Below are 26,655 nucleotides of genomic sequence, written 5' to 3' on the forward strand. Positions count from 1 at the left end.
TCCATTTTTTTCCCCTTTTTCTCTCTCCCACCTGTTACTATTGGCTTCCAGTACCCTCCAGCCCTAATTCCCCTCCACCCCACCACCAATTTAGAGAGCAGCGCCGTATCTGCATCCAAGTGACATCCAGCTCAATTAAGGGTAGCAACCGCTGTAACAAGCAGGCCACACCCTTGCCCCATACTCTTACCCACCCCTGTTTTTATTGTTTTGTTTGTTTTTTTTATTTTATTTTATTTATTTTTTTTTTGGAGATAGCAGCCCTCCATCCTTCCGCTCCGTGAAGGTGGAACACTAACTACTGGCCACTGGCATCCCGCTCCGTGATGACACTTTCATCCCGCTCCGTGATGACACTTTCAATGCACATCCAGCATAGCTCTCTGCTTCAACGGCAGGGAGAATGAAGAAAAGATGATTTATATTCAGCATCAACCAACAAGGAATGAATTACATAGTCTGGGTAAACAAATAAGCATGAGTGTAGCTTGCTTGTTATGGCGGTTACCACCCCGAATCAATTAAGCCTGATACTTCACTTGGAATACATATCCAGCGCAGCTCACTGCTTCAACGACAGGGGGGAATGAAGTAAAGAGGATTTATATTCAGACAGCCAACAAAGACTGAATTATACAAGCAGGGTAAACCAAAGTGGGAGTAGCGTGCTTATTACAGCGGTTACTACCCCAAACCAATTAGCTAGATACGTCACTTAGATGCAGCTCCAGCACTGCTGTCTGCATCGATGGTGGGGATGGAAGGGAATTGGAACCAAAAAGTTACCAATAAGAGCCCTGACCTCAGCGGTCAGAGTAACAGATAAGTATGAAAACAAACAGGTGTGAAAGCTTGCTGGGCAGACTGGATGGGCCGTTTGGTCTTCTTCTGCCGTCACTTCTATGTTTCTGTGTTTCACATATGGGTCCTTTAGTGGAGCCTCCATTCTCAATGGGACCAGCCAACTCAACACCTGACAACCAAAATGGGGATTTCATAAGAAAAGAAATGGGTACTGCATTGGTGGCTAGACCCCCTAGAACCTTCAGGAGGTTCACCAAACTACATTGGTGATGGATGCCTCCACAAAGAGTTGGGAGGCCCATATAGGGCCCTTTTTTAACTCTGTGATTCATAGAAAGACAATTTCAGATCAACCTCCTAGAACTGAGAGTGATCAGATACTCTAGCAACTTTCATTTACCTCCTCCAAGGGAAGAGTATTCTCATTTAAACCAACAATCAAGTATCCATGGATTCTCTGCCTAGAGGCAATAAATATATGGGAATGGGCATGCAAATATGAAGCTGTCCTACAAGTGATCTACCTTCCAGGGATCTCCAATATTTTAGTAGATCACCTCAGCAGTGTTTTTCATCCAGACAAATGGAATCTGCAGCAATCAACAGCTGATAGATTGTTCAGCCTGTGGGGTCTTGCAGCAATTGACGTCTTTGTGTTAGAACAATACAGAGAACTGGAAACATTGTGCTCCATTCTTCCCAGCAAACTCAGATCCACTTAGGATGCTTTTCTACTCGACTTCAATGCAGATATCATGTATGATTTTCCACCAATTCACCGATAGCTAGAATAGTACAAAAAGTGCTCAAAGACCAGGCCCATCTGAACCACCTAGATCCAGTGTGGCCCAAACAATTTTGGTTTGCATAATTGGTACAGCTGTCCAGCAGTCCTCCAATCCCTCTCAGGTCAGAAGCATCATTGTGAATTCAAGAAGAGGGAGGTCTGTTCCATCCCAAACCTACCCTCCTTCAACAATGGAGGGAAGGTTTGGGATGGAACAGATGTTGAGCACTCAGGTATCACCAAATTGTCCTTACCCAAGGAGTTTGACGTAATAGGGTCTGCCGGGAAACCATGAACTAGGAGCCTACGGTTTTAAATGGAAATGGTGTCAACGCAGAATGGATCTGTTCATGTGCAGACCCAAAGAATTACTGAGCTATTTGCTCTCTCTGCTTCAGCTCATAGTACCTCATCAGTAAGAGTACATCTCAGTGCCGTAGCAACTTACATGCTCAAATCGAGAGTAAGCCAATCTCTACTTATCCCTTAGTTTCCAAGTTCATGAAAGGCTTATGGGTTATTAAACATTGCAGTTGTGAAACCACCTGGCTCAACTGATGAAATCGCCATTTGAGCAATTGGAATTGGCTTCACTCAAGTTTCTAACATGAACAGTAATAATTCTTATATAAGTCACATCAGCTAGAAGAGTCATTGCACTTCAGTCCTTGGTTCAATATCCTCCTTATATGCAATTCTTCAATAGAGTGGTGCTTCACACCAACCCAAAGTTTCTACCAAAGTTAGTATCAACTTTTCATACTAATCAAACCATCATGTTACCTATGTTTTTCCTGAGGCCACCCACACATGAGGATGAGAAAGCCTTTCACATTTAGAATGCAAAAGGGTCTTGGCTTATTACAGAAAAATAACTCTGCCACGTATCCTCAGGCTTTGCAACTATTTGTTTCTTACGATCTTAACAGACTGAGCATAGTAGGTGCAAAACATACGGGGGTAGATTTTAAAAAAGAGCGCAATCGCATACTTTTTTTCGCGCAGCAGGCGCAAACAAAAGTACGCTGGATTTTATAAGATACGCGCATATCTTATAAAATCATGAATCGGTGTGCGCAAGGCTGCCGATTTTGGGCAGCCTGCGCGCGCCGAGCCACGCAGCCTGCCTCCGTTCCCTCTGAGGCCGCTCCAAAATCGGAGCGGCCTCGGAGGGAACTTTCTTTCGCCCTCCCCTCACCTTCCCCTCCCTTTCCCTACCCAACCCCCCCCCCGGCCCTATCTAAACCCCCCTCTTACCTTTGTCCCTCGATTTACGCCTGCTAGAAGCAGACGTAAATCTAGGCGCGCCAGCGGACTGCTGGCGCGCCGTCATCCGACCCGGGGGCTGGTCCGGAGGCCTCGACCACGCCCCCGGGCCGGCGCCACGCCCCCGGTCCCGCCCCTGAAATGCCACATCATTTGGCCCCGCCCCCGACACGCCCCCTTTAAAAAAACCCAGGACTTGTGCGCATCTCAGGGCTCTGCGCGCGCCGGATTTACGCGAGCAGGGCATTTAAAATCCGCCCAACGTTGTCCATCTGGCTGGCACACTGTATCATGCACTGATGTGTGCTAGCAGGCTTATAAGTTACAGACACCATCAAAGCTCATCAATTTAGAGCAATGGCTGCATCAGTGGCTCATCTGTAAACCATTCTTCTCGAAGACATCTTCAAAGTTGCAGCGTGGTCGTCAGTACACACCTTCGTGTCCCATTAACTGTCTGGTCAATCTTTCAAAAAATGACAGTAGATTCGGACAAGTAGTTTTGCATAATTTGTTCATCCAGTAGTTTGTTCTCCACAGTGGGTTTTGGGTTACTTTTTCAGTAAATATTCCATTGCGACCCTCAGCCAGGGTCTTCCCACACGTCATGGCTAATTCAGCCCTACTTATCGATGGAGAAAGTTTGCTTACTGTAAACTGTTTTTGCCATAGAGAGCAGGATGAATTAGCCATGCTAAATACCCACCTGCCTCCCTGGAGAGTTAACTATCTAGGTAGAAATAGCTCTGAAGGGGTTCATAACTCTATACCCATGTGGGAATTCTTGCACATGCCCAGTAGAACAAAAACTGTACGAGCTTAGAGAGAAAGGTCCATTTAGTACTGCTGTATGATGTCATGCACATGTGATGGTTAATTCATCCTGCTGTGTACAGAGAACACTATTTATGATAATCAAACTTGCTTTATGTTTTTATTGAAGTATTTGGCCATTTTAAATTCAAATGTCGTATGCTCCTAAATTGATCTGAATTTCAGAAAGCTAGTTCAGAAATGTATTAAGATTGTCCAATAAAATATCACCTTACATACATTTTATGTTTAGTGATCTATATTTCTACTCATTCAAGTGGACTGACACAGCAACTGCATTACCTGCTTGAAAAATTGACTATGTACAGATTACTATGATGATGAACTTTTATGTGCGTACCAAAAAAAAGTCTTTGAAAGAAATTGATATTTGTAAATAAGAGGACATTCTGAAATTACTCAAAAACTCAAGATTACACACCCTAAGGGCAATCATTCACCATTATTGTAGTTTGCCTGGTTTCTACCTCCTACCTTTGTTCTAGATATTATGGGGTCAATATTCAGCTCATTTATTTGGCTAAGTTGAGGATTTAGCCAGGCAAACGATGGAATTTAAAAACTCCCACTTGCTGAACACATGGGACATCCTGCTAAGTAATTAGATGGATAAACTTTAGTCAGATAATCCTGTACATTTCAGGAGCAGAGTTGTTATCCAGTTAAGTTTGCCAAATAACACTGAATTTTTGCGGTCTTAAAGTTATCCTGCTAACTTCCTGGATGCACTATTGAATAACCGGTATAAGTTAGCTGGATAATTTGTTCCAGCTAACAAGCTCCCCATCTGGCCAAATATTGACCTATATGAAACCTGTTTATCAAGATGAAAGTGCTCCAACTGCTGTTTTCCTTTCCCCTTACTGCTGTACTTCTAGTATTCACTGGATAAAAGAGAGGAATACATTAGTACTGTGAATCAGCAAATAAGCTAACAAATCTAAAACTTGATTTTGAGTAAGAGATTTTTGTCTCTGTGTGCATTTAGCATGAGACCACCTCAGCAAAGCACTCGATTACCAGCTGCAAACTCAAGCAGAAATTCAGTTCCAAGTAAGTGTGAAACTATTTGAAAATTATTGATTGGGCTCTGTAGTTTGCTTGTAGCACTATAATGAAGAAAATCTGGGTTAGTATATTTCAGTATGCGGATCTAGTAGACTCTGTGCTTTGCAGGAGTGGATGTATTCTGGCCCTAAGAGAAATGATAGGTACTGCAGTTATTAGACCTGTTGACACAAACTCAGCCGCTGAAGGGTGCAGTCTCTGAATAGACTTCAGTAACAAAGATACCTGTAGTCATCCAGGTGATCATCTTGGATGATCACCTGGATGACTACAGGTCATCCAGGTGATCATCCAAGATGATCCATCCATCCAAGATGAAGGAGTGGGTGAAGGAGTGAGAGTGTGAAGGTACAGAAGTGTTTATAAAACAAAAACAATTATGGAAAGTTGATGTGTTGTCAAACTTAACACAATTTCTTGTTTTCTACAGCTTATCCAGCAAAACAGATGGGCTGTTCTTCATGTACACTTCCCCAAGCGCGCACATCATCCTCTGAAAGGTATGCAGAGACTTACTACTTTTCCAGAATAGAAAAGATTTGATTCACATAAATTATATATGGTCTGGAAGTGGCAAAAAACAGAACATAATTTTGGGTATCAACTCTTCTAAAAGTAAATAATGGCTTAAAATATTTGACTTCATCTCGTAAAAATGTTCAGGTAATTTAGGTTGAAGAGCCTTCATAGATGTGCTATAACAGTTTTGAACTTTAACCCCACACTGTCCTCCTAACACTGATTTCCACAAATTTGAATGCTCCTTATACATAGCACACAGAGATCTTTGAGCTGATTGTATTTACTCTTACCTGAGAAGCAAATCTTGCTCAGATGTTATCACAGGATAGTTGTAGTAATTTGTGTGACGTATTTTTGACCTTTTCACATTTTTATTTGGTTTTTCTTATTAACAATTTGTTGCTTTATATTGTCCCTTATCTCTTGTTTGAACTGAAATGAATCTTTTGAATTTTGAAAACATCTATGAAAGATAGTAATACTTTTGTCTATCTCCAGTTTTCTGGGATCTTACCTGTCCTCAGCTAGAGGACAGCTATGCAGGCTTCTGGTTGGGAGAAGGGAGAGAGAATATGACAGGATTTCATTAGCACTAGGTGGTTTGTGGTTGCTTCAAGAGCAGCAGTTTGGTTGATGATATAGTAACTTAAATATTTTCCATTTGTGCCCTTTATAGTTCATTTAAAATGCTGTACAAAATTCAATGTATTCAGATGTAACATTTAAAATATATAGTTAATATAAAAACAGAATTCCTCAATAAAGCAAAAGTTAACTTAATGTTTCAAGTTTAAAAAGGAAGTAACAGGATTTAGTCTAATTGTCCCTTATTAATAAGTGTGTTCAGCTTTAGCCTTTGAAGGCTAGACACATTCATAAGTAATGAATATGCAATGTATTAAATTAATGTCAGATTAATAATTATTGATAGTAGACCAGTTGTATAGAAAATAGTTTTGTGCTCTAGAGTTTTCTGGATTGAATGGCCTTAATTAGTTTTCATAATACTAGCCACTTGCAAATCTTCCATAACACACTGCTTGGAAATGATTGGCAATACTACTTGTAATCTAACTTCTATTTTACTCTCTTCTTTGAGGAATTTGGGTGACAGTCTCGCACTTGATTACATCTTTCCTTTATGACTTTTACTAAAGAGTTGTTTTTGATTAGTTGGTATCATTTTTATTTGCACTGAATACAGGAGTTCCACAAGAATCAGTACAATCACCCACACTTAATATCAATATTTTCTCGATTTGTCAACTGGTTGCCAATTTAGGAGTAAGCTACAGAATCTATGCTGATGATATTCATTTTAATTCCCAATCTACATGATTGTAGCTGATGCTTTAGCTATAGTTGCGAAATGTCTTTTAGCCATCATGAGTTGGATGACTGAAAATAGATTAGCATTAAATATAAAGAAAATAGAACTCATTTTATTAGCAAAATTGTCTCCATCGTGGTGCATGTCTCTTTTAAGGCACGGAAGTTGGGCATTCAATTTGATTCTGCTCTTTCACTACGACCTCAGGTTAAGTCTGCGGTGAAATGCACATTTTTTAAACTCTACATGTTGCAGCATTTGAAAACTTTTTAAAATTATTTTAATTTTCTAAATGTGATACATACTTCAATTATTTCGTCATTGGATAGCTGTAATTCATCAATTATGGCTCTCCCATTAATATTTTTTGAAGGTGCTTCACATAATTCAAAATGCTATTGCCTATGTTGTCACTGGTACTCATGTTAGAGATTATATTATGCCGATTCTATTTGATTTGCATTAGTTGCTCATATGAGGATTAAACTTTTAATGGTCATGTTGGTTATTAAGGCCATTAATGGCCTGGCACCTCCATGTTTTTATTCTGTTTTAAAATGTATCATTCTTCACAAACATTAAGATTTTCATTTTGTAATATCCTACATGTACCCTCAATAAAACAAGTCAGATTATCTGAATCTCTTGATCACTTGCTGTGACTGGTCCTTGCCTTGTCATGCATTTCATAAAATCTCAAGGCTGAAACAACTGTCATTAGGTTCAGAAAACAGCTGAAGGTGATCTTATTTGTGTAGGCTTTTAATATGTTTAATTGAAAGATAGGGACATTGCTACAGGAATATAGGCTTCTCCATCTGAATTTCATGATGTGATCCTTTACATTCAGTGTGAAGTTTGTGGTTGTTACGGTTTTATAATGATACTTTTTCATCAATAAGCAGGAAAACTAGCCATTATATGTGGGTGATATCATCTGACAACATCAAATGGACTTGTCTTTCCAAGCTGTAAAACTTTGAGCTCTATTGAGCATGTACAGATGTTCCTGCACAGCAATTGCTTTGTGAGTCCCCTCTGTTATTTTTTGTCTGAACTGAAGCACTGACATATTCTTTCTCCTCTAATTTTTTCTTCAACCTGCATTTTTTTCTTCGTAAATTTCCTTCTACCTCTCCTAGTTGTTTCGACAGCCACTCAAACAATTTTAAGTTTACTAAAAAAAAGGAAGAAAGTGATACCTATTCTGAGATAGGTTTCAATACCCTCATAATGGCGGGCCACAAGAAAAAAACAACAGTGAGTGTTTTAGAAGTTGCCAGTGTGGAAAATGTATGTCCCTCACAGAGGGCCTCGAACTTTGCTACCGTTGTATGGGATTGGACCACAACCAGAAGAATTGTGCAGCTGTGGATGGATATATCCATGCTCACAATGTTCAAGGCACCAATGTATCAATGCGCCATAGCTTTGCATCTACACTGTCTAAGCACAATGTACCTGTTACGACTGGGCTCCGGTCAGGAGTCATGAACACCACCCAGAAGGGTGGCTCCAGGTTGAGAGAGACCGGAATGGCTAGAACAGAGTCTGGGTCCAGGCTGGGTCAGGGCAGGCGGCAGATAGCAGTGTCTGGGTCCAGGCTGGGTCAGGGCAGGCGGCAGATAGCAGTGTCTGGGTCCAGGCTGGGTCAGGGCAGGCGGCAAGTAGCAGTGTCTGGGTCCAGGCTGGGTCAGGGCAGGCGGCAAGTAGCAGTGTCTGGGTCCAGGCTGGGTCAGGGCAGGCGGCAAGTAGCAGTGTCTGGGTCCAGGCTGGGTCAGGGCAGGCGGCAGATAGCAGTGTCTGGGTTCAGGCTGGGTCAGGGCACAGTAAGCAGGGCAAGGCAGGTCAGAAGGCCCGTGGGCCACACACACACAGAGGGCCCATAGGCCACACACCATAAACAGGGCAAGGCAGGTCAGAAGGCCCGTAGGCCACACACACACAGAAGGCCCGTAGGCCACACACCGTAAGCGGGGCAAGGCAGGTCAGAAGGCCCGTAGGCCACACACACACAGAAGGCCCGTAGGCCACACACCGTAAGCAGGGCAAGGCAGGTCAGAAGGCCCGTAGGCCAGGTATGGAAAGCAAGGAAGAAGGCCCGAAGGCCGCGCAAGGCAAGGAAAGGCCCGAAGGCCGCGCAAGGCAAGGAAAGGCCCGAAGGCCGCGCAAGGCAAGGAAAGGCCCGAAGGCCGCGCAAGGCAAGGAAAGGCCCGAAGGCCGCGCAAGGCTAGAGCAGGGAGCCCAGGTGAGCTCGATGCCGAAGCACCGAGGCAACTGTCAGGCAGGGTTATAAGGGCACACCCAGAACATAGAGTGGACAGGGGAGATGGACTGGGCCTGTCAGGAGAGCCAGCACTAGAGGGACCCCTGGTGGTGAGGCGGTTGTACTGCAGCCAAGGCTGTAACAGTACCAACACAAGCAAAGTAATCAATGCATTTGGAGTCATCAGTGCTCTCAAAGCCATTAATGCATTGGAATGCATTGATGCAGTTGACGGTATTGATGCATCCGAAGCTATCAATGTACTCTGCACAATGTACCAGAAATCTTTAGCCATGGTGCATCGATACACTCGATGCACAGCACACTAACAAAACCTACGATACAGAACCAGATATTGATACCCAATGCAAGCCATCCCAATGCATTCAACGCATACTGACTCTTCTGATACTGTGCTTTCTTCTCTGTGTTGAGTGCTGTGCACCAAATTCATGCTACAAAGCATTCAACACAAGTCTTCCTCCATGAGGTACCAGGTCTGTCCTCGACCATACAGCCCACAAGATCCCCATCTAGATTGGCAACAGAGGCTGCAATTCTATCCTAGGATCCAAGAGGTCTTCTAACCAGGCTTTTTGCATCTCATCCAAGATCGACTGGAGAAGGTGTCAGACTGCCCTTACCGCTTCTATTGGTTTGGAGTCTACCTCCTCTAAGGTTACTAACGAAAGGGTTCTTCTTACAGACGAGGATCTGATCCCAATCAGGATCGCTTCAAATAAACCACTTATTGAATATCAGGAACCCATCCTAGTTTTGGAAGATGATGTCCTTCCAGAGGACACAGCAGTCTTACCTGAAAATTGCTGGTAATTCTTTACTTCCCTGGCAAGAGAGACATATGGAGCTCTCCAGCCTCACTTCTCCACCATAATATCATTGGTTCCTGTGACCAGAGTCCCAAACTCATCTTTAGAGGTGTTTTCATCATCTGAGAGGCTGCTCATCAACAGATTCATTGCAGCAGAATTCACTCATTGGAGGTCACAAGGCATGTCATTCCTCTGGAACTCCAAACAGAGGAACCCATTGTCCCCTTCTTCTTTACTGGTGCCCTGGCTCAGTGAACCAGAACTGCTAGGATCAGAAGATGAATACCCTGAGATACCTTCAAGCCCTCTCCCAAACCCTTTGGAATACTGTTTTTCTCCAGAGGACCTCACCTACTTCAAATTCTGTGGAGAAGTTTGCGACAGCCCTGGGTATTCAGGGCGTAAGGACAATGACCCTTGAACAGACTTGATCTACTCAAGATCCTGGACACACCAGCTGAACTGGCAGCCTTATCAGTTCATGGCACTGCTGGTGAAGTTATGGGAAACACCCAGCTCATGTTCTGCAACATCTAGAAAACTAGATCTTAAATTTCAAATCAACACTCTCCCAGTTTCAGGTAGTCCACGGTAGTCCAAGGTAGTCCACCTTCTGCACCAATTGGTCATTGTGGAGTAAATTATGAAAAAGGCAACAAAGTCAAAAGTTTACTGCAATTCCCCACTGGGTAAAGATGATAAACTACTCAAAAACTTCGGAAAAAGTCATTCCAGGCTGTAATTCTCATCGCCCGTTTTGTTATCCATTGTTCTGTATGGTCTGATACATTCATGATTAGCTCCAAAAGCTGAAACCTTATTTATTTTTGGACCAAAATACATTTCCACAGCTTTTCTGGGATGCCACTTTTTCCATTCGGTTTATGAATCATCCAGTTCTCTGCAAGAGCCGCTTCAATTCCTTTGGCACCAGATGCATGGCTTGGCTGTGAGCTAGTTCCATCAGAGAGCATGTCCACAAGAAGTTAGTGACCTTCCATGCCTAGGAGACAAAACTCTATGGAGAGAAACTCTGAGAAACGATCTTGCAGATCAGAGATCAAAGTTTTGCAGTTCAGTCTCTATTGCTGGCCCGAGAACAGCCTGCTTAGTCACAATGTCCTTATTATCCCTACAAGAAGTATACTAACCTAGACTTCCTTTCCTGCCTGTCAGCAAAAACTACCCAGCAGGTCCAAACTAAATTAGAGCCCAATTTTGTATTCCATCGATCTATCTACACCCTACTCTTCCATTAGCGGGACAAATTCAGCATTTTTTCGATGACTGGTGCCACATTACTCAGGACCCTTGGGCTCTCAGCATAGTGCAACATGGGTACAGTTACATTTCTTCTGATTCCCATCTCTTCCTTGCTATTCCACTTCTCGTTCAGATCCTTCACAGCTACCACAAATCCTTCAGGAAGTGCAATAGCTTCTCACCCAATAGGCAGTGGAGATCATCCCTGCTTAGCAACATCAGCAGGGTTTCTACTCCAAATACTTCCTTATTCACAAGAAATCAGGGGGAATGTATCTTATCCTGGACTCGAGGCCCCTCAACAAGCATATTCTTTGAGAGAAATTCAAAATGCACTCCCTCAGTACAAATCTTCCATTTATTCAACAAGATAAATGGATATGTGCCTCAGATCTCAGGGACGCCTATACTCATATTCCAATTCCAGCAATCCCCTTGGTGCTACCTACATGAATTTGTCTCACTGCCAATACAAAGTCCTTCCGTTCGGCCTGCTTCATGAGTTTTCATAAAGTGCTTCCTTTGTCACCTGGGAATCCAAGTGTTTCTGTATCTAGATGACTGGTCGATAACAAATTCTTGAGAATCAATTCTCCACTCTTTAAACACAACCATAATTATCCTGCAGAGTTGAGATTCCTCATCAATTTTGAGAACTGCAATCTGCAACTCATTCAGACCTTATAGTTCATAGGTGTGATGTTAGACTCCTTGAGTTGGAGGGCTTTCTTGTCCAGTGACCGGAAATCCACCATGCTTTTTCTCATCCAGATATTACTTTCCAATCCGCAATACAAGGATAGGAAACTTCTAGTTATACTAGGACATGTGGCTGCAGCCGTCCGACATACTTCCACATGTGGTATCTACAGTGGAATCTATGGTCCTAATGGGATCAGCTCATTCAATCCCTCTCTCAAGTAATACACGTCACACCATCGATGACGAGAATTGCACTGGTGGTTATGACTTCAAGTGCTACTGGCTGGAACCCCCCTCCACGTACCTCCACATTATTTATTTATTTATTTATTTAAAGGTATTTATATACCGTTTTTTAAAATAAAATTTTATCAAAACGGTTTACAACATGTTAAAAATAAAAATAAAATATAACTAAAATAAACTTAAATACATAAATTTGACTAAATAGCTAGATGATAACTAGCTAAAAACAAATTATTAATTAAAATTAAAATAAAATAAAGGTAGCGTGCCTTGAGCAAGGAGGGCAGGGAGGGTAAAAAGGGGGAACGAGAGGGGACGAATCGTAATATCCTTAAAGAACACTGATGGGAAGATAGGGGAAGGGAGAAGTTAAAGTGACATGTAACTGATGAGAGAAATTTGGGAGATGAAGTTTCATTTATGATCAGGGGGTTGCTTAGTGGAAGTATTAAATGCTTGTTGAAAGAGGAATGTTTTTAGAGCTTTTTTGAAATGATGAGGATTTGATATTAAGCGAAGAGGGTTGGGTAGTGAGTTCCAGAGTGATGGTCCTGCTACTGAAAAAGCTCTTTTCCTGGTGATGTCTAATCTGGCCTGTCGTGGTGATGGAATGTCTAAGAGATTTTGAGTAAGTGATCTTAAGTGTCGGGTGGGTTTGTAAATACGGAGTAAGGTGCAAAGCCAGGTGGATGAGGAATTATTAATTAGACTGTGAATGATTGAGATTACTTTATATTTTATCCTGTACTTTATGGGTAGCCAATGAAGAGAATGTAGGATGGGTGTAATATGATTGCGAATGGAGGTACCGGATAATAAGCGAGCAGCACTATTTTGAACTAGTTGTAGCGGATGAATTGATGAATCAGATAGACCTAGATAGAGAGCATTACAATAGTCTAGACCAGAGAAAATGAGAGATTGAAGGACAGTCCTGAAATCACAATAGAAAAGAAGAGGACGAAGACGTTTCAGAAGCTGTAATTTATAGAATGATTTCTTTGTTAGGGAGGAAATTTGTTGTTTCATGGATAAATCTGTATTTATGGTTACTCCTAGATTTATGGCGTGACAATTAATTGGGATGGTTGAACCATTGAATGTGAAATGGGATGGCGGACCTATAGAGGAATCTGTAATGGATGTTAAATGAACCAATTCAGTTTTTGATGGATTTAATTTTAAACGATTATGAGATAGCCAAGAATTAATGGTAGATAGGTAGAGTGAAACTAATGAAAGGGTGTCAGACCAGGAAGTTTTATAGGGTACCAGAAATTGAATGTCATCTGCATAAATTTTGAATTGTAAATTGAGTGAAGATAAGATGTGGCAAAGTGGAAGAAGATATATATTGAATAGTATGGGAGACAATGAAGATCCTTGGGGAACGCCAGAGGGAATTGTGTAGGGAGTGGAAAATTGATGATTGATATTAACTTGTTGAGGGCGATCTGTAAGAGAGGATGAAAACCAACTTAATACTGTTCCAGTGATACCTATTGCTTGTAGTCCTGAGATGAGAATTTGGTGATCAACCGTATCAAATGCTGCTGAGATGTCTAAAAATACTATAATATAATCTGTGTATGAATCAAAGGCCCGGAATAATGTGTCAAAGGTAGATAGAAGAAGTGTTTCTGTAGAGTGTCCCTTTCTGAAGCCATGCTGGTTAATGTGGAGAATGTTATTTTCGGATAGAAAATCGGAAAGTTGACGTAAGACTGCAGATTCTATTAGTTTAGCTAATGATGTGAGAGAGGCGATAGGTCTGTAATTATTGAAATCAGCTGTACCTTTTGTTTTTGATTTTAGAATAGGTAGAATGGATGTTTTTTTCAAATTGGATGGGAATTGTCCTGTTTCTAAAGATTGGTTAACTAGACTACTAAGAAAAGAGTATGCATGATGACCAATAGCTTTAAAGAAAGCTCCTGAACAAGGATTGTATGGTGACTTAGTTCATCCTTATGATGGATAGCTCCACCAAAGGCCACGGGAACATGTGGAATCCCTCCGAACCAAAGGATTTTGATCATCTCAGGAATTCTACTATCAGATTAATGCATTAGAGATATGAGTGATATAGCTCACTCTCATCGTGTTCTCCCATCTTCTCAAACATCATAGTAGATAATCTAAGCAGGTGTTTTGACCACATTAATAGTCTCTTCCTCAATCAGTAGCAAACAGACTGTTCAATAGATTTCTTCACATCACAGCAAAATACATAACTAAATCAATTTTGCTTCATTCTTCCAAGCAACTTCAGACTCGCACAGAACACTTTTCTTCTCGACTGGGGCCATAGCCTCATGAACACTTTTCCACTGATAACTTCGGGATTGAGCCTGCTGAATCCTATTAGCGCCAGCATGGCTCAGGCAAGTTTGCATGCATACATTGTCAAACTTTCCAGCAGTCCTCCCATACCTTTGGGATTGGACCCTGCTCTCCTAACTCAAGACAATAAAACTCTAATTCCAGTCTCTCAGCACTGTCTGACAGCATGAATTTTGAGTGTTAAGTGATTGCGAATCTTCAATTACCATCAGAGATCGAGGATATCCTAATAGTCTCAAGAAAACCTTCTAACAGAATAATTGTGCCTTCAAATGGAAAAGATTTTTCATCTGGTGTCAACAAAAAGCTTCTGATCCTTTCTTGTGAGCCTCCACACCTATTGAAATACTTGCTCCATGTGTGTCATTCAGGTCTCGCCACTTCCTCAGTAGGAATCCATCTGTACGCAATTGCAGCATACCACTCCTTCATCAATAACAAGCTCATCTCTATGCATCCACTTCTATCCTGTTTTATAAAAGGTCTCTGACACATCAGAATCTACCTGTTCAAAAACTGCATGTTCCATGGGACCTAAATGTGGTTTCTTAGCATTCAGACAGGTTAATCCATGACCAGTGGGTTATGCACCTCTACCAGCAGATGGAGATGGAGCAAAGCTGATGTCAGTGCAGGTGTATATATACCGTGAAATCAGCCCCCTAGTATTCTCCTTCTCCAGCAGATGGTGGATGTGCATCTCCCTTCTGGGGAGTGCTTAAAAAAATTTAGAACGAAAAAAGATGAAGGAAATGAATTCTCCCTGCTTTCCTGTCATGATAATTTATGGTCTCTCCCTCAGTCAAGTTTTCCTGAAGTGATATCTGTGGATCCCCTCCCTCAATAGAGTGCTTTGGTCGGGTAGCTGGTTTTCTGGCGTGGACTTGGCTGTAGAGAGAGAAACAGCTGAGAGGCTAGCGGGTGCAGGAAGCTGAACATGGTGATGAAGGCCTTTGTCTTCTCCCCCGCATTCGGAGACCAACTCTGTACTCAGCTGGGACAGGCTGAGCTCAGGTAAAGAGTAAATATATTAAACAAAAACAAAAAAAGAGGGGAGATAATTTTAGGGATTCCATTCCCTTTATGGTCTCCGAACCAATGTCCATTCCCGTCGCAGGAGGAGCTTGGGGAGTCGTGGCAGCATGGTGGGTTGAACAGCCTTTTGTCTAGGCCCCACTATCAGGCTTTGATCAGATGCTATGTGGTAGGCTGCAGCAGTGCTCGTGCACTTTTCTACATGCAAGTCTGCCATGAAACAGTGCTGATGGTTCACGCTTGCGCGCCCGGGTGAGCATTCAGGTGGGTGGTGAATACTGGGACCGTGTATTGGGCACCTAAATTTTGGACGTCTGTAGTGTGCGCTCATTGGACAGAGCTTGTTTTTGGGCACCCTGTCCAGGCTCGCTTGTACGGGTGTGTAGTTGCAGGCGCACAATTATCAGACACGTTTGGGAGCATGCAACTACTGGTCTTTATCCATGGCATTGGTAGCAAAGAAGCCTAAGCGCCTTAACCTTTGTGCTGCTTGCCATATTTGGCACAGCCTGGCGTCCCCTCTAGCTTGTGTCAGCTCTGCTTGGAGGCTCAGGGAGAGTTGTTTCTGACTGATTTTGCTGAGCCCGGGCCTTCCCAACAGGATACTGGAATGGGACTAGAGGGGGATCTGTCAGAGGTTTCACCTGGTTTTGGGGCTCCCCTAACTGGTTCATCATCAGGGGAAGGCACACAGTAGATTCAGGAACGATGCCCCCTGGTTTTGGTATGGATCCTTCTGCCTTTTCTTGGGTGGAATTTTTTTCAAGGACTGCAGTCATTTCTTCTGGCACAGTCAGCAGAGCTGGCCAAACTTAAGAGTTCAGGATCTCAGACTGCAGATTCCTTCATGCCTTGTGCCGCGACTAAGCATTGGAATACATTAGACCTTCTCTGGATCACGCTGATAGGGACCCAGATGGTAAGGATTAGGATGGCGGTCCTTATTCCCTGGAGGATGGAGACATTTCTCTGGAGTTGGAGCCATATAGAACAATGTTGGGATTCTTTCATAGAGATGAGTTGCCAGCTCTGATCTCCCAGACACTGAATTCAATGGCTGATTCAATGGCTGAGCCAAAGAAAAAGTATCATGTTTCTTCCCCATTATGGATGCATTTCAAGAATTGATTTAACTTGAATGGGGCACCCCAGAAGCTAATTTTAAAGGGCGAGAGAGCAATTGCACTTTCCAAACGTGGATGCACCTGGTGTGTGCCATCACCAAGCGGATGACTATCCCTGAAGAAGGAGGAAAGACATTGAAGGATACACAAGATAGGAGAATTGAGGCTATCCTTAAGCAGGCCTTTGAGGTGGTGGCAATAAATTTGCAGATAGCCTCTTGCTGCTCCCTGGTGGCTTGCACTTGCTTGCTTCTCTCTCAGGAAATCAATGAGTCTGGTTTGAATTCCAGAGCAGTGATAGAACCAGCAGCCGCCTTTTTGGCGGATGCAGGATGTGACCTGGTCTGCACTTCTGTCAGATGGATGGGTTTGCTTTCTTGCATTTGGATTTCTCAGAGTTGTATAATCATATTCCCATCCAGCTGGAGCATCGACGATTTCTGCGTTTCACTATTTTGGGGTGACATCAGTTTTGAGCACTACCCGTTGGTTTGGCCAACGTTCCCAGAACCTTATCCAAGGCCGTGGTGATAGTGGCAATGTCGAGAAAGGATGGCATTCTGGTCCAAATGTACTTAGACAATTGACGAATTGGGGCCAAGAGAGTGAAAGAGAGTCTTCATGCCTCACGCAAGTGATCTACTTGCTACAGGAACTAGGTCGGTTGGCAAACTTGGCCAAGAGCAGTCTACAGCCATCCCAGACACTGGAGTATTTCGGTGTTTGTTTCGACATGAAGCAAGGTAGGGTGTTCCTTCTGGAGATCCGCATTTAGAAACTGATGGCACAGGTGCGACTATTGACAGAAACAATAAGCTCGATAGTATAGTCTTGCATACAGATACACAGATTGTTGACAGCCACCCTAGAGGTGGTTCCAGGAGCAAGGGCGCAAATTCATCCTCTTCAGCGCACACTGCTTGCACATTAGAGTCCACAGTTTCAGGACTATTTGATACAGCTTCAATTACCAACTGCAGGGGTGGTTGAAAGCGGATCATCTAAGGAAGGGCATTCCCGAACAAACACTCGTCTGCCTAGTACTCACGATGGATGCGAGCTTCCAGGGATTGGGGGGGGGGGGGGGCTCACTGTCAGGAGTTGATAGCGCTGGGACGTTGGAGTACAGAGGAGTCTTTCTGGAGCAACAAAATCGGCTGGAAGCCTATGCCATTTAGTTGACATGCTTGTTATTCATCGACCGCTTACAAGGTAGAACGGTCTGAATAATGTCTGACCGTGCGACAACTGTGGCTTACATCAATCGCCAAGGAGGAACCAAGAGCCAGCAGGTGTCACAGGAAATAGCCCAACTCATGGGATGGGCGGAAGTACATCTTCAGGAGATCTCAGTATTGCAGGAAAAGACAATGTAAGAGCCAACTTTCTCAGCAGACAGAGTCTGGATCCAAGACAATGGGAATTGTCAAATGAAGTGCTCCAGCTCATAGTGGGCCATTGGGGCCTCTCGTTTCTAAACTTGCTGGTGACATCACACTATATGAAGGTTACTCACTTCTTCAGTTGCAGGAGGGATCTGAAGTCTTTGAGCATTGATGCACGCATGCAGGAGTGGCTGGAAGCCAAACTTCTATATGCTTTTCCCCCTTGGCCCATGTTGTGCAGAATGATTCGGAGAATCAAGAGATACATGAGGATGGTGCTTCTGGTTGCACCAGATTGACCCAGGAGGCCATGGTATGTAGATCTGCAGAGGCTCCTGTTGGCCTCTCCTCTCTGATTACCTGTCCACAAGGATCTGCGGTAGCAGGGGCCTATTCTTGAAGATCTGACTCGATTTTGACTTACAGTATGACCCTTGAGAGGGCTTGGTTGCTGAAGCATGGATGTTCCATTGCTGTAATTTCTATCTTGCTTCGAGCGCGAAAGTTCTCTACTTCCTTAGCCTATGTTTGAGCTTGGTGAGTGTTTGAGGCTTGGTGTGTGAAACGAGGAGGTTCATCCTCTTTCAGTTAAGATCCCGCTCATTTTGAATTTTTGCAGGATGGGTTGATTAAGGGCTTGGCCCTTAATTCCTTGAAGATACAGGTGGCGGCTCTTGCCTGGTTCCGAGGTCAGATGGATGGTGAAACCTTGTCGGCCCATCTGTCTGTTGCCCAGTTCTTGAAAGGGGTAAAGCAACTTTAACCTCCCTTTCAGTTGTCAGTGCCCTTGTGGAGTCTTAATCTGTTTCTGGATTTTCTGTCGGGTCCTACCTTTTGACCACTGTGTAGCCTCTCCTTGACCTTACTTTGAAGACGATGTTTCTTGTGGCCATTTGTTTTGCGCGTAAAGTTTCCAAACTGCAGGCTTTGTCTTGATGGGAATCATTTCTGTGAGTAACTCCGGGGGCAGTACAGCTGCAAAACTGTTCCAGCCTTTTGCCACATATGGTCTCGGATTTTCACATCAATCAATCGATTTCCCTACTGACACTGGACAGGGAGAGAGATGTGAATGAATATCATCTGTTACGGACCTTGGATGTCAAGAGGCATATCATGAGGTATTTGGAGGCTTCTAAACCTCTCAGGGAGATGGACTGGCTATTTATACGCCACAATGGGGGTAAACAGGATGAGCCAGCATCCCAAGCTATGATAGCCCACTGGATTAAGGAGGTTATCATGGCTGCATATGTGGAGGCTGAGCAGCCATTGCCTAGTCAAGTTGGGACTCATTCCACTAGAGCTCAGTCAGTGTCTTGGGCTGAGATTAGGTTGTTGTCTCCTGTCGAGTTTTGGCAAGCTGTGGAAGTGGTCCTCATTACACACCTTTTCCAGGCATTACCGCCTGGATGTGCAGGCCCGGGAGGACTCAGCCTTTGTGCATGCGGTGTTGATCAGATCTCAGGCAGCCTCCTGCCCTGTTTGGAAGTAGCTTTGGGACAGCACCCCCTCATCGTAGATTAACTTGTCTGAATGCTAAGAAAGGATAAATTACTACTAACTTGCGGATGACACAAAATTATGCAGAGTTGTTAAATCTGAAGCGGATTTATTTATTTATTTATTTTTAATTTTTCTATACCGATGTTCCTGTATACAATACATATCACACCGGTTTACATGGAACTGAACTGTCGCCTCGGGGGCGTAATACATTGTAACAAATTGACATAGAACTTCGAGGGAGAAGTTCTATGTCAATTGTGATGAATTGCTGGAGGATCTTGCAAGACTGGAAGACTGGGCTTCCAAATGGCAGATGAAATTTAACATGGACAAGGGCAAAGTGATGCATATAGGGAAAATAACCCTTGCTGTAGTTACACAAGTTAGGTTCTATCTTTGGAGTTACCACCCAGGAAAGAGATCTAGGCATCATAGTGGATAATACATTGAAATCGTCAGTCCAATGTGCTGTGGCGATCAAAAAAGCAAACAGAATGTTAGGAATTATTAAGAAGGGTATGGAAAATAAAACGGAGTATGTCATAATGCCTCTGTTTCACTCCATGGTGAAACCACACCTTGAATACTGTGTGCAGTTCTGGTCACCGCATCTCAAAAAGGATATAGCTGCTCTGGAGAAAGTGCAGAAGGTGACCAAAATAAGGGGCATGGAACGGCTGCCCTATGAGTAAAGGCTAAAGAAGTTAGGGCTATTCGGTTTGGAGAAGAGACGACTGAGGTGGAGATATGATAGAAGTCTACAAAATCATGAAAGGATTTGCACAAGTTAATGTAAATCGGTTGATTACTCTCTCAGATAATAGAAGGACCAGGGGTACTCCGTGACGTTAGCAAGTAGCTCATTTAAAACAAATCAAAGAAAATTATTTTTCACTCAGTGCATAGTTAAGCTCTGGAATTCATTGCCAGAGGATGTTAGTGTAACTGGGTTTTAAAAAGGTTTGGATAAGTTCCTAGAGGATAAATCCATAAACTGTTATGATGGTAATTAATATGCAATAATAGCTTGTGATCTATCTAATGTTTGTGTTCTTGCCAGGTACTTGTGACTTGAATTGGCCACTCTTGGAAACAGGATACTGGGCTTGATGGACCCTTGGTTTGACCCTGTATGGCATGTCTTATGTTCTTATGTAATTATATTATGCTATGTAATTTCTTTTTCTTTAATGAAGACAGGTTAATCCATTTATCCCAGGACAAGCAGGATGCTAGTCCTCACATATGGGTGACATCGGTAATGGAGCCCTATGTACGGAAAAACTTCTTTAAAAGTTTCTATGAAACTTTTGAATGGCACCGGAGTGCCTACTGAGCATGCCCAGCATGCCATGATATTCCCTGCCACAGGGGTCTCTCTTCAGTCTTCTTTTTTCCGCGAAGCCGTTAGCATCGCGGGTTAATAGGAGTCTTGAGGTGATTTTCACCTTGTACGAAATTCGAAAAAATTTGATCAGCCGCAGGGGTTTTTCAATTTTATTACCGGCGGTAACTTTTTCTGTTATCGATTCCCGGCTGGGAGCGATAATTTTGGGGGTTTTCGCCGTCGACGGCCGTCCGGCGCCATGGCCTCCGGCTTCAAAAAGTGCCCAAACTGCACAAGAACTATGTCGATTACCGACCCGCATTTTGAATGTGTTCTTTGCTTAGGCAAAGACCACAACATTCAAACGTGCAAGTCTTGTGCTGAAATGACCAGTAAAGGTCGTCGTCTGAGGGCTGAGAAAATGGAGCAGCTTTTCTCCATACAGCTCCTTCCACGGGCATCGACTTCAACGCAGTCTTCTCCATCGGCTTCCGTTCGTCAGCTTATGATGAAGAAAAAACATCCGGAAGCTGGAGACGCCTCAACTTCATCCCAGTCGATATCATCGAAAGCATCGACTGCTGGAAGCGATAAACAAAAGGAGAAGCATCGCCATCGCCATCGACGGCGACAGGATACGATGGCCGAAGAGACTTCCACAGGTACGGCCTCTCCGGCAAAGAAAACCCGGACGGAGACGGAGGCTCCAAGGCCTACTGCAGGGCGTTCCCCACCGATATCGGTGCTGGGTTCCGAACTTCCTCAGGGCTCTGAGGGGGTATCGGCATCGCCTCCCTCCACAGCTGCTCTGTTTTCACCAGCTGTGAGAGTGGAACTTGACTCCCTGATACGTCAAGCGGTGCAACAAGCGCTACGTGAGGCGATTCCACCATCGATGCCATCACCATCAATGCCCGTTCCGTCGATTCCGAGGTCACCGACGATGGCAGCGGAACCGGAGACTATTCCTACCCCGGTACAGTCACCGATGCCGCATACGCCTCTACCGATCCCTTCCTTGGTGCCAGCGACGCCAGCGCCGGTTCCACCTGGGGATGTCACCATGCTACATCCGGTCTTTAACAAACTGGACTCACTCCTGGATATCCTTACCAAACAATTACCACAGGATCCAGTTCCAGGGCCATCTGGTCTACCAAGGCATTTACCACTGGACCCAGTCCCAGGCCCATCAGGAGTACCAAGGCCTGCTAGGCCTCGCTCGCCTGTGCCACCACATCATGATCCTGGGGACTCTTCCTCTGAGTATTCTTCGGATGAAGAATTATTCTCAGAACCCTCTCCGCCGGATGACCATAGAAAATCTCCACCTGAAGACCTCTCATTTACTAATTTTGTTAAGGAGATGGCAGACACCATCCCTTTTCCTATCCAGACAGAAGTGGATGAGAGGCAGAAGACTTTGGAAGTCCTACAATTTGTGGACCCTCCCAAAGAAATGTTGGCAATCCCGGTACACGAAGTCTTCCAGGAACTACAGCACAGGATTTGGGAGCACCCAAGTTCTGTACCAGCGGTGAACAAGAGGGCTGAAGCCACTTACCTTGTACAGCCTACTCCAGGATTCCAGAGATCTCAACTGCCTCACCAATCAGTGGTGGTTGAATCTGCCCAAAAGAAGGCAAAAAGACAAAAGTCCCATGCTTCCTTACCACCTGGGAAAGAAAGTAGATTCCTGGACAATTTAGGAAGAAAGATTTTTCAGGGTTCCATGCTGGTCTCAAAAATTTCTTCTTACCAGCTCTACATGAACCAGTACCAAAGGAACCTGTGGAAACAGGTTCAGGAACTCTCTCTTTCTCTTCCAGAGCAGTTTCAGGAGTCATTCCAAAATATTATACACAAGGGCCTTGACTCGGGCAAGCATGAAGTTCGAGCAACTTATGATTGCTTTGAGACAGCAGCAAGATTGTCAGCATCGGGTATAGCTGCGAGAAGGTGGGCTTGGCTGAAGGCCTCTGATCTTCGCCCAGAGGTTCAGGAGCATTTATCTGATCTACCATGTCTGGGGGATAACCTCTTTGGGGAGAAGATTAAGGAAGCTGTGGCAACCTTAAGGGACCACACCGAAACCTTAAAACAATTATCCTCTCAACCTCAAGAAACTCAAGTTTCTTCCAGGAAGTATCCCAGACGTGACACTCGCCGACCGTACTACCGTCCACGTCGGTACTATCCCCCAGCAGGTAGGCCAAGGGCTAACCGCCCAACACAACGCCAACAGCCTAGGCAAAGGCCAACAAGACCTCAGCCACCTCCACAAACAACAACTACTTCTGGTTTCTGAAAAGCCCCAGAGAGCAGCAGCCACATCAACCCGTTTCCAGAAACACCAGTAGGAGGTAGCATACAGTACTTCCACAACAATTGGACCTCCATCACCACCGACCAGTGGGTGTTATCCATCATGACTCACGGTTACAGGCTGGATTTCTTAACTATCCCAAAGGAAAATCCACCACTTCACTCTTACACAATAAATCAACATTCCATAATTCTTCAAACAGAATTATCCACCCTTCTGAGAGCCAGGGCTATAGAACCAGTCCCTGGGTCTCAAAAGGGCAGAGGATTCTACTCCAGATATTTCCTCATTCCAAAGAAAACAGGAGGCCTTCGACCCATTCTAGACCTCAGAAATCTCAACAAATTCCTAAGAAAAGAAAAGTTCAGAATGGTATCCCTAGGCACCATTCTGCCTCTTCTTCAAAGGGGAGATTGGCTCTGCTCTCTGGATCTTCAAGATGCATACGCTCACATTCCCATCTTTCCTCCTCATCGCCAATACCTGCGTTTTCGGGTACTGGATCAGCATTTTCAATACAGAGTGCTGCCATTCGGCCTTGCATCAGCACCACGAGTATTCACAAAGTGCATGGCTGCAGCAGTGGCACACCTCCACAAGCAAAAGGTGCATGTGTTCCCTTACCTGGACGATTGGCTCATCAAGAGTCAATCAGAAGAAGGAGCTCTCACTTCTCTCAAGCTCACCATCCAAGTGCTTCACTCTTTGGGATTTCTCATCAACTACGAAAAATCCCACCTATCACCAACTCATCTGATACAGTTCATAGGTGCAGAACTAAACACTACACTAGCAACGGCTTTTCTTCCAAGAGACCGTGCTCAAACACTTGTCCTGTTGACTCACAATCTTCGCAAACAATTCCAGGTAACCGCTCACCAGTGCCTCATTCTTCTAGGGCATATGGCTTCCACAGTTCATGTCACTCCCATGGCCAGATTGACCATGCGACTACTACAATGGACACTCAAAGCACAGTGGATACAAGCCACTCAACCAATGTCCACTCCCATTCATATCACACCAGAACTCAGATCTGCACTCCTCTGGTGGACATCAATGGACAACCTGCTCAAAGGCCTACCTTTCCAGCAACCAGTTCCACAAATGACTTTGACTACAGATGCATCCACCTTAGGGTGGGGAGCACACATTGGTCCTCTAAAGACACAAGGCAAGTGGACACAGCTCGAAGCCTCTTTTCAAATAAACTTCCTAGAGCTTCGAGCTATACGCTATGCGCTACATGCGTTCAAGGACTGCCTATCACACAAGACTGTTCTGATCCAAACGGACAACACAGTAGCCATGTGGTACATCAACAAACAGGGCGGTACAGGTTCCTACCTCCTTTGTCAAGAAGCAGCACAGATTTGGGACTGGGCCCTCACACACTCAATTTTTCTACGGGCCACCTACCTAGCGGGCATCCACAACACAGTAGCGGATCGCCTCAGTCGTCAGTTCCAACCGCACGAATGGTCCTTGGATCCAGCAGTAGCATCCAAGATTTTCCAACGCTGGGGTCAACCGACGATAGATCTCTTTGCATCTCAACTCAACTACAAAGTGAACAATTACTGCTCTCTCCTCTGGCAGCAACACAGCCTACCAAAGGACGCGTTTGCTCGCCATTGGAATTCAGGCCTGTTATACGCGTATCCACCGATACCACTCATAACCAAAACATTAGTGAAACTACAACAGGACAAGGGAACTATGATCCTCATAGCCCCATATTGGCCTCGACAAGTATGGTTCCCCACACTACTGGATCTTTCAGTCAGGGATCCAATTCGCCTGGGAATAGCTCCCAATCTCATAACTCAGGGACAGGGTCAGTTGCGCCATCCCAACCTTCAGTCCCTGTCCCTGACAGCATGGATGTTGAAAGCTTGATCTTACAGCCTCTCAACCTTTCATCCGCTATATCTCAAGTACTTATAGCTGCACGTAAACCTTCCACTAGAAAGAATTATTCCTATAAATGGAAACGGTTTACGCTGTGGTGCACTCAGAAAGATTTAGATCCTTTCACTTGCCCCACTACCTCGCTACTAGATTACCTTTACCATCTCTCAGACTCTGGTCTTAAGACATCGTCTGTAAGGGTACACTTAAGTGCAATCTCAGCTTATCATACCAAGCTGGGAGATGCATCTATCTCCACACAGCCTCTCGTCAGTAAATTCATGAGAGGCCTAACTCACATTAAACCTCCAGTTCATTCCCCAAGCATACAATGGGATCTGAACGTAGTACTCACTAGACTTATGCGTTCTCCTTTTGAACCCATAAATACTTGTGACCTTAAATACCTTACTTGGAAAACGGTTTTCCTTATAGCCATTACATCAGCTAGAAGGGTCAGTGAATTACAAGCACTAGTCACATACGAACCTTTTACAAAGTTCCTCCATGACAGGGTAGTCCTCCGGACACATCCAAAATTCCTTCCTAAGGTTGTCACGGAATTTCACTTGAACCAATCGATAGTTTTACCTACATTCTTTCCTAGGCCTCACTCTCACCAAGGAGAAAGAGCCTTACACACTTTGGACTGTAAGCGTGCGTTGTCTTTCTATTTACACCGCACTACAGCCCAAAGAAAATCCAGTCAGCTGTTTGTATCCTATGATCCAAACAAACCAGGTAAAGCAGTGGGTAAACATACTCTGTCAAACTGGTTAGCAGATTGCATACAATTTTGTTATGAAAAAGCAGGCCTTACTCTTCAAGGGCGAGTAAAAGCACATTCAGTAAGAGCGATGGCAACTTCAGTAGCACACCTTCGCTCTGTACCTATTCTGGACATTTGCAAAGCAGCAACATGGAGTTCTCTTCACACCTTTGCAGCTCACTACTGCTTAGACAAAGAGGGAAGACAAGATTCTGCCTATGGACAATCCGTCTTAAAAAAACTTGTTTCCAGTGTAATCCCAACTCCTTCTACATCCAACCTGCTGTGATTTCGGCTGATTCATTTCAACAACAATACCTCACGGTTACTTCAGCACAAAATGACTCAGCCTCTAGCTTGCTAATCACCCATATGTGAGGACTAGCATCCTGCTTGTCCTGGGATAAAGCAAAATTGCTTACCTTGTAATAGGTGTTATCCCAGGACAGCAGGATGTAGTCCTCACGAAACCCACCCGCCACCCCGCGGAGTTGGGTCCGCTACGTTTTATTATTTTATTTTTGGCTAACGCTTATTGCTACAAAACAAGACTGAAGAGAGACCCCTGTGGCAGGGAATATCATGGCATGCTGGGCATGCTCAGTAGGCACTCCGGTGCCATTCAAAAGTTTCATAGAAACTTTTAAAGAAGTTTTTCCGTACATAGGGCTCCATTACCGATGTCACCCATATGTGAGGACTACATCCTGCTGTCCTGGGATAACACCTATTACAAGGTAAGCAATTTTGCTTTTCCTGCCCTTGGCTGCTGGATTGTTGTGCTGTTGTTCTCCTGAGTGACTGTGTTTTTGGGGTACTAGATCTGACACTTATTAATCGTAAGTGTAAGATCCAGTCCCTAAATTATAGATATTGCACCCCTTGTCTGAGCTCAGTGTTTTTCTGTTAACTGAGTGCTTGAATGGTTGTCTGTTAATAGTTATGATCCTGTATTGTTTAGTTGACAATTGTTGGCTTTTGCTTCACTCCGTCTCCATCTGGTAG

General features: G+C 44.1%; 1 protein-coding gene across 1 annotated transcript in view; it reads left to right on the forward strand.

Moving 5' to 3' along the window:
* The window catches only part of RNF212 (ring finger protein 212), a 462,006-nt gene that overhangs the window by 204,804 nt on the left and 230,547 nt on the right, over positions 1–26,655 (forward strand). Inside the window, exons 8-9 of the mRNA XM_029592744.1 lie at positions 4,680–4,744; positions 5,190–5,259. Coding sequence (XP_029448604.1) covers positions 4,680–4,744; positions 5,190–5,259 — 135 coding nt within the window. The remainder of the gene's footprint in view (positions 1–4,679; positions 4,745–5,189; positions 5,260–26,655) is intronic.

This window comes from Rhinatrema bivittatum, chromosome 1 (assembly GCF_901001135.1).
Source record: "Rhinatrema bivittatum chromosome 1, aRhiBiv1.1, whole genome shotgun sequence".
Taxonomy (NCBI): domain Eukaryota; kingdom Metazoa; phylum Chordata; class Amphibia; order Gymnophiona; family Rhinatrematidae; genus Rhinatrema; species Rhinatrema bivittatum.